This window comes from Lissotriton helveticus, chromosome 5_1 (assembly GCF_964261635.1).
Source record: "Lissotriton helveticus chromosome 5_1, aLisHel1.1, whole genome shotgun sequence".
Taxonomy (NCBI): Eukaryota; Metazoa; Chordata; class Amphibia; order Caudata; family Salamandridae; genus Lissotriton; species Lissotriton helveticus.
The window spans coordinates 935,902,609-935,915,753 of NC_136065.1; the positions used below are offsets into that span (position 1 = coordinate 935,902,609).

General features: G+C 41.7%; 1 protein-coding gene across 13 annotated transcripts in view; it reads left to right on the forward strand.

Annotated features, from left to right (window-relative positions):
• The window catches only part of CPEB3 (cytoplasmic polyadenylation element binding protein 3), a 1,058,629-nt gene that overhangs the window by 434,049 nt on the left and 611,435 nt on the right, over positions 1 to 13,145 (forward strand). For 3 of the 13 annotated variants that reach the window (XM_078643412.1, XM_078643411.1, XM_078643413.1), the window contains one exon: positions 1,831 to 1,909. The exons of the other annotated variants lie outside the window; for them this stretch is intronic. In XM_078643412.1, coding sequence (XP_078499538.1) covers positions 1,831 to 1,909 — 79 coding nt within the window. The remainder of the gene's footprint in view (positions 1 to 1,830; positions 1,910 to 13,145) is intronic. 13 annotated transcript variants of the gene reach the window in all.

Sequence of the window (13,145 nt, forward strand, 5' to 3'; positions counted from 1 at the left end):
GTTTATTCAAGGCTTTGTCTGTAATCCACTGTTTACAGTGTATAATAGCCTGTTTATACGATTTTTTTAAACTCGCAATCTGCCCCCTGTTTCTTGGTTTTACTTTCAAAGCTTTAAGCAGGGCCGAATGTGCCAGGGAACAGCTTCTGTCGAACCATCTTTCCCCTTGACAAGGACCCGGTTTATTTTTGACCGTCAAAGCAATTTTTATCTGGGAGCATATAACATCAAAAGCAGCAACTATCTTCATATTTGGAGCAGAATTATCCATACATATAGCTACCTCAGTTTCAGCCTTGATCAGGACTTTCTCTATGAAGGTTTCTGGAACCACCTTTGACCATTTAAGTCTTCTTCCCTGGTCTTTTGGAGTCAGATCACTAGCTACCGTTAACTGGCTTTCTCTGAAACCTAAAGCAGCCCCTGAGTCCACCTCTAAGATCACAGGGTTATGATCACTAAAAACAGATACTACAACTTTATATGATAAAACCTTAGATAAAACACAAGATGACAAAAAAATATAATCAATAACTGTACCCGTGTCTTTCCCTTTAAATGTAGGAACCCTCGGTCCACCATCAACACACCCTGATTCAAAAAAATTCATAGTGGCCAAGAAATTCTCTAAGCCCTCCTCTTGTTTCGTATGTTCAAAATATGTCAGCATAGAATAGGGGGGCCCTAGCTGATCTTCGATCTTACAATCGAAGTTACACTGGTGTATATTAAAATCGCCCATTAGAATAGCATCAAAAGTGTTTTGCTTGGATCTATAATCCGATAAAAAAATCCTCCAGGGAGACTAAATGTTGATTAATAAATTAATAAATACATTTTTTATTATTTTTGACACAAACAACTTGACTATTAAACAGTTAGGGGATCCTGACTCTAGCTGCTTTAAAGTGCCATTCAATTTAAGTGAGAAGTAGAGGGCTAACCCACCCTTTTCTCTCCCAGCCAAACCAGAAATTGCGGGAATGCCAAATTGACTGTACCCATCTAAAAGGAAACTGTCTGTTGTGTCCCACGTTTCTTGTACTGCTATTATGTCGTACAATTTTTAAAATGACACCCAATTCTCATCTCCTCTTTTTGACCTTATTCCTGCAATATTCCAGCTAACGATCTTGCAGGAGGCAACTGGGTTATGCTCCGTAGCACTCAACCCTAGTATATGAATTATATCTTCTAGTCAATCGTTCTCCTCCAGTTGGGATAATGGAGAAAAACGATTAGTCAGAGCTAAATCAGTTTCCTGGGGGCTTTCGGGCCCCGCGTATGTTTTTGGGTCTGCTTCTAATTCATTAGAGCTCTGAGCCGGCTGACACATGATCTGGGGAGAAGCAGAATTTTGGGCAGTACGTGGGGTCGACTTTCTCCTCCATATTGGGAGAGGTGGGAGTGTAGTGTAAGCTTTTGTTTGTAAGCTTGGGGTTGGGTAGAAATAGCCCAGAGGCAATGGTCTGTTCTGTAGTAGGGGATCTCTGTGTATAGTCATAATCTAGTGAATAGTCCCGCCCATGTGCGAATCCCCTACCAGGGACTTGGGGTGATGCCCGACCCATCCTACCCTTCTGGCCATACTAATACTTGAGGAGATATCTATGTCCCCACTGGAGTACTGCGAACACCAATTCCTGGACAATCTTAAAAGCTCATGTGTGGACTCTTTGCAGTTTTCTTCCAGTGGGGGTACTCCTGTGAGTACGGCTACCAAGGGAACTGCTTCAGGAGGGAGATGCAACTTATTTACACAAGGTTTTAATGACTTCTTGTCAACAATAGGGCGCCCTTCTAATTTCTTTTCAACTGTTCTATTACCAGCTGCAGGGGCACCCAAGAGAGAAGGAAATAGAGTTGACCGGGCATTTGTGGGATAACTCTCCTTGCGCCCTGCTTACAGGTATGTGTGATTGTTGGGCTTGTGTAGATGATTCATACTGCCCTCTATATTCTTTGACAAAAGAGTCAATTAGGTCACATCTCTTTAAAAGACCTGCAACACATGTGTTAAGCGTATCCACAATGTCTTTGGCAATCCCCACTAAAACAGGCTCTAAACGTGAACTGAACATATTCTCTACCATATCACTCAGTTTTTTTTTCTATAACAGAGTCAATGTTACTGCACACATCAATTACACATTTCATCTTTCTCGAACATTTCTTGGTACTTCGTTTTCCCGCATTCTGTTGTACACTTGCTCCCAGAGAAACTTCTGGGCGGGAAAGGGAGTCCAGGATATCGGGGCCAGCTCTCTCCACTATAGTATTTTCTGCCTCACTAGCGTTCGTGGGGTTTATTAGTACTGTTTGAGACCCCAAGTGTTCCCCTGGGGTAGGCAAATCAATTGTCACAACCTCTTCTGTGATCGTTACGGGTGGCCTCAAACCCAGCTCCTTTTCTGCATTAGCGATTTCTTTGCTAATAACACCCACCGCTGAGGTCAAGTATGAAATAATAGAATCCGATTTCCGCGGTACTTTAGCCTTTTGACCTCCCTGACCCCCATTACACAATTGTTTGCGCTAACCCATTGCAGGACTTAGGGGGGTGTCCCGGCCCGGCCTCCTCTGGCCCCTGACGGCCCGCCCTTTGCCCTGCGCATGTTCGCGCGCGTCCCGCGGGACGGAAGTGACGTTTTCCTTTTACCCCGGTGCAGGCGGAAAGGGAGGGCTCAGGCGGTCACGCGCTGCCCCCTGTGTCTCCTGGAGCCTGTGGTTCTCCGGTAGGTCGCCCCTGCACCCGGCGCTGCGTCTCTCGCGGAGCGGGAGGCGCGAGGTCTTCTTATGCCGGTGCGGGCGGAAAGGGAGGGCTCAGGTGCTCACACGCTGCCCCCAGTGTCTCCTGGAGCCTGTGGTTCTCCGGTAGGTCGCCCCTGCACCTGGCGCTGCGTCTCCCGCGGAGCGGGAGGCGCAAGGTCTTATGGCGGTGGGAGCAGAAAGGGAGGGCTCAGGCGGTCACGCGCTGCCCCCAGTGTCTCCTGGAGCCTGTGGTTCTCGGAAGATCGCCCCTGCACCCGGAGCTGCGTCCTCTGCAAGTGAGCCAGGAGTCATCCTGCCAAACTTTTGCCCTAAAACTACCTTACATCCATCCACCTATCGGCCATGGAACAAACTCTTGGAAACACAACTAAGATCCAGTACAAATCTGGAAACCATAAATTCTGTTCAAAATCTATATGAGTGGCTACAGGAAGCTTTTGACATCCTGATACCACTCAAAACCACACAGCAGAACAAAAGAAAAAAAGCGCCTTGGAGAAACATAGAAATAGAAGACATAAAGCAACAAATTGGAAACTGCAACGTACCTGGCTCAAAACAAACGCCAAACAAGACAAACTTCACCTACAGAAAATTAACAGATTACACAAGTCTGCTATCAAAAAAGCTAAGAAAAGGTACTATTCAGACAGAATTCAAAACGCTAAATGTGCAAATAAAGAATTCTATAAAATACTCAATGAATTTCGCAAACCAAATTGCCTAGAAGGAACTCATCCTGTTACTCAAGATTTCACAGACAAACTGGCAAATCATCACATGGACAAAGCACTCACATTGGAATCGTACTTAAAACAGAAACAAAGCACCAGCACTAACCCTTGTACAAAACAACAATCCAAGAATGCTCTAATCAAGCCTCTTCGTTCCTTCCAACACATCTCGCATGATGAATTTATGGACCTGGTCGAAGCAAGCAGACCTGCCGGCAGCCCTTCTGACCCCTGTCCGGCACAAACTTTCAAGACAATTCTTTTAACAACCTCTGCTGCCACTCCAGTAAGAAGAATCATCAACGATTCCTTAACTACTGGAATATTTCCAGAAGAACTCAAAAAGTCATACATACGCCCTTTACTGAAGAAAACAAACTTGGATCCGCTGAGCCCTGACAACTACAAGCCCATTGCAAATTGACCGTTCCTGGGCAAACTGATAGAAAGAGCAGAGTTCGCCCAGATGTCACAATTCATTAAAGAGAATGACATACTTTTAGACTTCCAAACGGGATTCCGTCCGGGAGGAGGCACTGAATATGCCCTCCTTGCCATCTGGGATGACCTAAAGAATATAGTTGACCGCAACTGGGTTGCTGCGCTACTCCTCTTGGACCTCTCAGCTGCCTTTGACACGGTTGACCATGACACTCTGAAACAAAGACTCTATGAAGCCAGCATAGAGGGAACTGCTTTAGACTGGATCGCGTCCTACCTTCGAAACAGAACTAATGTCATCCATACCCCACCTTTCTCGTCCAAACCGTACTCCACAAAAGCAGGGGTCCCTCAAGGTTCTATCATCTCGCCCATGCTTTTCAACATCTACATGAAGTCATTACCAGTACTGATCAATACATTTCACCTCACGTGCTATAACTATGCAGATGACATGCAAATACTCCTTCAACTGGAATGCCCCAAAGACATTGGAAAATCACCAATTTTCAGCTGTCTCAGAGCCGTGGATCAGTGGATCACCTTGAGCCATCTCAAATTGAATGCTTGATAAACTGAAATAGTCACGTGTGGCGATTGGAAACATTACAACCCGCTTGCTGCATGGCCTGATGAACTTGGATCACTGCCTAAAGTATCGAAGGAAGTAAGAAACCTCGGAATGACCATGGACTCCAAGCTGTCGATGACTAGATAAACTAGCAAGATCAAGCTTTGCTACTATAAAACGCTGCGACAAAATTTCCCTCATTTGGGATTCCCACACAAGGTCCAAGCTCCCAGCTCCCTTGTTCTGTCCAAACTCGATTACGCCAATAGCCTCTACCACGGATCACCTTTAACGACCATGAAAAGACTACAACGGATTCAGAACTCGCCTGCCAGACTACTCTTGCATATCAAACCGCGAGACCACGTCTCCCCTGCCTTGAAAGCCCTGCATTGGTTACCGGTTGCCATAAAATCCACGTTCAAGCTGCTTTGTATCACCCACAAAGCAATACGTGGAATGGGACCGCTCTTCATCAGGAATAAAAGCACCAAACACATTCACCAAAGGAACCTCCACTCTAAAGGAGCATCTCGCCTCAAAATCCCACCATACAAGAAAAAAACCATGGGTGGCACATCCTTCTCTGTTCAAGCAGCCAAACTATGGCTCTCTTTACCCCCCAACATAAGGTCCACCGCCAACCACCTTATCTTCAGAAACCTACTCAAGATTAGGCTCTTCCCCACATAAGCACCATACGCAAAAAGAAATTTACAGCATATCCCTCTGTAAACAAGCATTTTTTTCACTATAGATATGTACCTATCTTTGTGTATTACTTTGTATAAACATGTAAAATAATTATGTTGTTGAGAGAAAAATAATAAATAAATAAAAATCATATTTGGTCTACATGTACATACTTCCATTGTGCATCTATGTACCTTCCATGTACCTGGATCTGTGTGTCTGTTACTTTTCTCCTGAAAAAGCATATCAAATGCACTACCCTATTTCTCATCCTGTGCCTCTATCAATATCTTTAATCTACATATACTTACCTCCTTTATGTACCTATATACTTTTAATGTAATTATGGATCTATATATTTATCACTTTCTTCTAATTTAGCATTTCCAATGCACTACCCTATTTCTCAGCCTATACTTCGCTCAATATATCTTCTAGCCCAACCTTCTTTCTCATCTCAAACTTCTTCTACTACTCCTTCCAATGCACTACCCTATCTCTCATCCTATACATCTATCAATATATCCTCTACATCCACTCTTATTTATCCCAAACCCCATTACCACTACTATGATTGACAAAATAACCTTTTCTAGACTCTCTCATACTCTACCCCTCCTTGCATCATCTGACACCTCTTTTACTATACCGATTCCCTAAAATAAACCTTTCTAAACTTTTCCTCTGAGTCCTCCCCTCCAAAACTCATTTTTTACTCATCCAAAAGCCTCCTCCTACTGCTAAGACCTAAAAAAAAAAATCTTTCACTTTTTTATCCCTCCACTATCCTTTTCAATCGAAATTAACAGACTAACATGTTCACTTCTCAATTTCCATATTAAACTATACAACTATACTACCCAATAACTTAATAACATATCCACTACTCAAATTGCTTCATATTTTTTCACTATAGTAATTTTCAACAGTAATCCTTTATGGGTTCCGGAGTGGCGTGCTACTCGCCAGAAAAGCGCTTCAACACCCATCAGGGGTAACAAGTGCTATATGAATTCAAATCTTGCTTCCCCTTTTATCCCTTCGCTATCCTTTTCACTCTAAGTAACTGACTAATATCCACCACTGGAATTACTTCATATTTAACCATAATAATTCACTACTAATCCTTTGTAGGCTTCCTGAATAGCGTGCGTCCGCAAGCGCTATATAAATACAAACCTTTGTCCTCCTCTTTACTTCTGCTATCATTCCAAATCACTGACTAACCTATCCACCACTTAAAATGTACTTGCATGTTTCACTATACTAATTCAACACTAATCCTCTATGGGTCCCGGAGTAGCGTGGTACTCGCCGAAAAAGCGATTTGGCGCCTCGTCAGGGGTAGTAAGCGCTATATAAATGCAATTACAATACAATACATCGCAAGTCATTACAATGCATACCATTACAACACATAGTACCCTTACACTATCCAACACTTACCCTACTGTTGCACTCACTGGAGTTAGAATAGTAATGTTTATCCCTACACTATCCAACACTTACCCTACTGTTGCACTCACTGGTGTTAGAATAGTAATTTTTACCCATACACTATCCAACACTTACCCTACTGTTGCACTCACTGGAGTTAGAATAGTAATTATTACCCCTAAACTATCCATCACTTACCTTAAGTGCGATGTAATGATATGCATTGTAATGGTATGCGTTGTAAAGGTATAATGTGATGTAATGGAATGCATTGTAAAGGGAGTTTCTGAAAATGCGATGTAAAGGCATGCAATGTAAAAAAAATGCGTTGTAAAGGATGTTGCGATGTAAAAACTGCGTTGTAAAGGCATGCATTGTAAATGTGTGTTGTAACGTCATACATTCCTTTACCTGTGTCCCACTCTTGACAGACTTAGATTTTTTTTGTTTAAATTTCCTTATTAGGTTTTAACAATAACAGTCATATAACTATTGCCTCACTCATTACATGTTACAATCTTAGCAATGAACTCCGATCCCGCCCTCCCGACTCACAAAGCCCCTAAATATGCCAAAAAGACCAAGACAAACTCACCCTTGAAACACTTAGATGGAGCAGGAGAGGCTACCAGTATCAGCGAGAGCATGATGTGTCTGCCTGTGGCCCACATAATCCATGTCACTGTACCATGTTGTTCTGATGTATCAATGAAATAGTTAATTGTGTATTTCTCGCTTAGTCTGTGAATACTGACAGTTTGCTGCACTGAAGGGGTGCCTTTGGCTTGCGAGCACGGCCAGGTTTATACCTTGCGCTCAGCACTTCTATAATAGTGTAGCTCAGGACACAAGTCCTAAAAAAAGAAGTGGTGGGACTAACCTAGTTAGGCAGTATGTCAAGGCTGTGAATCCTCGGAGTCGTACGATGCTCATGGGGTCCACCTCCTGATAGCCCTGAGGTCTGAGTAATACAACAGACTCAATGGGGTGATCAAGTGAGGGAAGGGAAGGGTGGGGTCAGCTGGGAGGGAGATCTGTAATGAGAGCAAACAACTATGAGGTCATAGCACATATACCATGAAGCAAAAGAATACTTCTCTTCCAGGGGACCCTCATCAATAGTCATAAGCACTAGAATATTCCCGCCCATGTGCGGGACCCCGGAAACACAATCATATATGTGCTCCACATATATGTACCTCTATATATATATATTCACTGAAAAAAACATAGGTTTCAGCCACGTTATAGTTAGGAATAAGCATTTAAAAAACCTTAGAAATTCACTGAAAAAACCATAGGTTTCACCCATGTTATAGTTAGCTGGATATTTCTCTCATACAAAACCATTGATATTCCCTCGTTATAGTTAGTTCAGCTAACTATAACTCGTGCGCCCGCAATGCACTGCTGATGACGTCACATATTACATCACTGATGACATGGTCAGTGACATCGATCATGACATCACTGATGACATCATCCAGTGAATGTGTGTCTTTCAGGAATATAAATATTTGTTATATATGTATATCTAAAGGTCGATGGAAGAATAAATGGGTAAATAAGTGTCTGAATGGATGTTTTTTTGTAAAAATGATTGCATAACTTACCTATTAAGTGTATCTTAGTGAATACATCAATTAGCGAGTAATGTTTAAATATGTAAATATCTATATCAGTGTCTCACTTTGTCTATAAGTGGCTGCATGGGTTGGTAAGTAGCTACATGAGTGTGTAAATGGATAATTAGTTATTTATTTGAGTATCAGTATAAGTGTCTGTATGGTTCGGTGGGGGATATTACTTAGCGCATAGATGCATGAATGAGTGACTCGCTGTTTGTATGTGTTTTGAACACAGCATGTCTGCAGGACTGTATGGGTGGATGAATGTGTGTATATGTGTGTTAGTGAATGAATGACTGTCTCAATAGTGTCTTTATGAGTAACTACATATGTTTTAAACTAGTATATCTGAAAATGTATGTATATATGTGAGTATATATGAGAGTGAGAGATTGGAAGAGTTCCTGTATAAATAAGTATGTGTTTCTATAAGTGATTGTTTAAGAGAGTAAGTATGTGTACGTTTCTGTATAAGTAAGTGTAGTGGTGTATGTATAGCTGTATATGCAAGTAAATAGATGTTTAATAGTTTATTTGCATGTGTGAGTATGTGTGTGAGTAACTCTATGTATGAGTGTAGGTGTGTAACAGGATGTATAGGTGTATGAGTACATATGATGAGTGAGTACATGTATGAGTGACTATATAGAACTGTTGGTGAATGAGTGGATGTGTATGTAGATTTTGTAATTACTGAATAGGTTGTTCTAACTGGTATTGGTATCTCCATTGTTTTGAAATGTTTAGTTTCTATTTTGAATGTGTGTATCAAGGGTTATATTACACTGAGAGGAGGTCTGCCACTCTTTCACAAGGATGATGTCATCAGTGATGTCATTTGAGATGTCATCAGTGATGTCATGAGTGATGTCTCTGACCATGTCATGAGTGATGTAATATGTGACGTCATCAGCAGTGCATTGCGGGCGCGCGAGTTATAGTTAGCTGAACTAACTAGAACGAGGGAATTTTAATGGTTTTGTATGAGAGAAATGTCCAGCTAACTATAACATGGGTGAAACCTATGGTTTTTTCAGTGAATTTCTAAGGTTTTTTAAATGCTTATTCCTAACTATAACGTGGCTGACCCCTATGGTTTTTTCAGTGAATTTCTAAGGTTTTTTAAATGCTAATTCCTAACTATAAGGTTCCTGAAACCTATGTTTTTTTCAGTGAATATATATATGCACTGGAAAACTAAACACCCACTTCCTTTACAAAGAAATGGAAAGTTTGCATCTCTACAACCTCTCTAATGTTTCACCTTAGTCATCTTCCACACAATCAACACAACAACCACACACACACCTACTTGCTACCATTCTTGCCTGAGCTTATCAATTATTCTTCTTTAATTCAAATTTAAAATGCAGGCCCTTTATTCAGCCTTCTTGGTAACTACTACCCGTGAATAGCAGTGGGTAATTTGCACACTTCCGTCCTTTCTTGCATCTTTTCTACCACACACTGCGGCAGGTTTACAAACCCCTTGCGCCCCTTTTGCATCATTTTTCCCACGACCTTGTAAATCTGCCCAACTGTGTGTACTTTATGCACTAGCTTTCATCCTTAGATATGGTACTACTTTTTCTTGCTCCCACTGCGGAATCCAACACCCTATCTGTGTAATGACCTGGAAATCCAAAGATCCACTTCACTGACAATGCAGTGGGTAGTTTGTGTCTCTCCAGCTTTTCTTATTTTTCACGTTTTTCATCTTTCACTCAATCTACACATCATCTACACATACACACATCTAATTGCTGCATTCCTTAGCTGTGATTATCAACTATTCTTCTATTTTATATTCATATTCAAAGTGCAAGCCCTTTATTGAGCCTTTTTGTTGTAACTACTGTTCCAGGAATTCTTCTCATACACAGAACTGTGCATAAAGACTTAGGACCTCAGTGAATTACGGTGTACCAAAACCCACCTTACTACACAAACCCCCTACCAGACTAGCAATCAGTGACTCATTGGTTCTTCACCCTAGAGCAGTGTTTCCCTAACTGTGGTCCGCGGACCCCAAGGGGTCCCTGACACATTCCCAGGGGGTCCGCAGGCAGCAGTTTTAAAAGCACTGCAAAGTATCTTGTTTAATTAGCAGTTTTCAAAGAACAATAAAAGTGTCAAGATAACAACAGTGATTAGTTTCCCTGCTGGAGAGACATGAGAGTTTTGTCCAGTGGCAGCTGTGACTGAACTAATGTAACACAGAGGGTTAATATGCCTACTGCAAAGAAGTGTACCATGCATTTTAAAAAAACAGTATTTGATATGCATCGGTCAGTGGGTTACTGCTTTTGTCAGAGAGATTCTTTTGTTACAGTGCAGTTCATAAGTGACAATCGTAATCTAGCACAGTGACCAAAAAACTGTCATCAAACAGCTGCTTGCAAACTGCAAGGTACAAGTTAGTGACATGTTTTTTTCAGTCTTTCAGTATCCTGATGCTTTTAAAAAGGTTTCTTTGGGTGGAAATACATTTTTATTGTTAAAGTCAATACTAACCACTGTGTTATGTTCTGAATCCTGAGTTTGTGCTTCTCCTGACCAGCACTCCTTGAGTTTGTGCTTCTTCAGACCAGCCTCCTTGGCTTAACAACACACTCTACTACTTCAGAAACGCAAGGCTGCACCATATTTACAAGAATATGGTGCAGCCCTGCGTTTCCCTTGCGCTGGCGCTACATTTAACAGGGGAAGATTGTTTATGTGCAGGAAGGTCCCCCTTCCTGCACATAAACAATCTTGAAAAGTCATTTTGTCACTTCTATGTATACTGCTTAATGCATCACACATGGAAGTTACAAAATGTCTTTTTTTTTTTTAAAGATTGTTTATGTGCAGAAAGGGTCGCCTTCCTGAACATAAACAATCCAAGGCGTTTTACAAAAACGAGGAGAAATGAAGCATTTCTCATTGTTTCGCCAAGTTAAGACCAGGTTTTCCCTGGCCTTAATTTTGGCGCTGCTTCCCATTTACGCTGCTCTTGTAAATAGGGGGCAGCGTCAAAATCAATGGGTGTCGCAGGAGAAACGCCCACCACAACACGCACTGCCCACCCCTTTCACGCTAAGCATTGTGTCAAAGGGGGTCTTATTTACAAGGGACCGTTAAGCCACGTTAAGTGGCTTAACGTTGCCTTGTAAATAAGGCAAAGCCCCTATCGCCACGGGAACGTCTCAGAAAGTGATGTTCCCATGGTGATAGGGGCTTGTAAATATGCCACTAAAATCATTAGTAATTTGAGTATTTGTTTTGTGTGCACATGAGTGTTAATTTTTTCCGAATTACTGTTTTAATGTTTCAAATTTAAATCCTACAAATTACTTGGGGGTCCCCGGCATCCAGTGATGACTCTATGGGGGTCCTCAGGAGTCAAATGTTTGGGAACCACTGCCCTGGAGCAAAAACACCAATGACTAGTCAACCCAGAACATGCGACTTAGATTACATGAAGTAACGTAGATAACAATAGCACTCTTTCATTATAGTCTTACACCAGTCCAATACAAGAAGTAAATAAAGACACGTGCAAGTTTGAAATGATTATTTCTAACGCCAAAATCTCATGCACAGTACCTTAGATAATACAACCAAACATATTACCAGAAATAAGGTTGTCAGCATTGTTACTATTCTATTAGATACAAACGGAAAAAGCATCCTATAATGCTAAAGGTAAACAAATTTAAAATATACCTACATTTCACCCTCCCTACCAAGCAGATTAGTTTATAACTACAGAAAGTCTCATAGGATTACATGGTCAGCCCCATACCTCTGGTACTCAGCAGTAATAGATCACATTCAGTGCTCCACAAACTGTCAAGATACGAATGTTCTCCAACTGTGTGTAATTTTGCCTCCACAATGCATTATGAAACGCGCAAGTATCAGAGGTGGACACAGCTGCATATGTATTATGGCTCGAACTTCCGAGGATCATTCTGAATAACAGACACACTATTCAAGATAACCTTGATGTTCCATGCGCTCACTATACACACAAAACTAGCGAGGCAGTTTACAAATCTAGCATACCAAATTATTCTCATATAAAACAAAATACTAACCCTTCTCTAAACAATATCACAAATATGTGTCACGTGCAAAGCAGAGCAGGAAAGCAAAAATAGCGTGTAAGCTTCTAATAGACCCATGCTAATTTAACAGGGTGTGAGTGCAAGCCTCAGCCCCACGGCACCCTTTCTTGATCAAAGCACGTGATATACACGTCGGCGAATTAGGAACACAGACTCCAAGCCTAAAAAGCAGAGTCAAGTTCACATTTCCCAAAAAAAGTTATTCGCTCTTTGATAGAAAGCAGTAGCTAAATAATAAAGAATACGCAGAAAAATCAAAGAGTCTTAATCCAACAGCGTGTAAGCACAGTATACAGCAACAGCCTCCAAGAGGAAGTCATTGTTCTCATCTGAAAACATTTCAGCCATCCAATTCAATAGTGGGAATGAACATACATGTTCCTCAACGACCGGAGCCTCTATCACCATCGGAAGAAAACTCGCGTCATCTTCAATGCAACTGCGTGCCAAGAACTCAAGCGCCGCTGCAAAAACATTCCAACGTCCCATTGTTCCATGTGTCGCTGCTAAGGCCATAATCCCACCGCCAGAACAGAGCACGTCATGAACCACTAAAGGACTCATCAGCTAGTCATAATCCGCGTTGGGAGACACCGTACTGCAGAGACACAAATCCAGGGCCCAGTCGAAATCACAGCTCAGGCAATGGAAGACAGGCTAAACGCATGTGAAAAAGGAGAATCGAACTGATAATCCATAAGCTGCACTCAATGTTGCAAGAGGCTGCGCTCCATAGTAACTAAGCATTTGGTTGCAG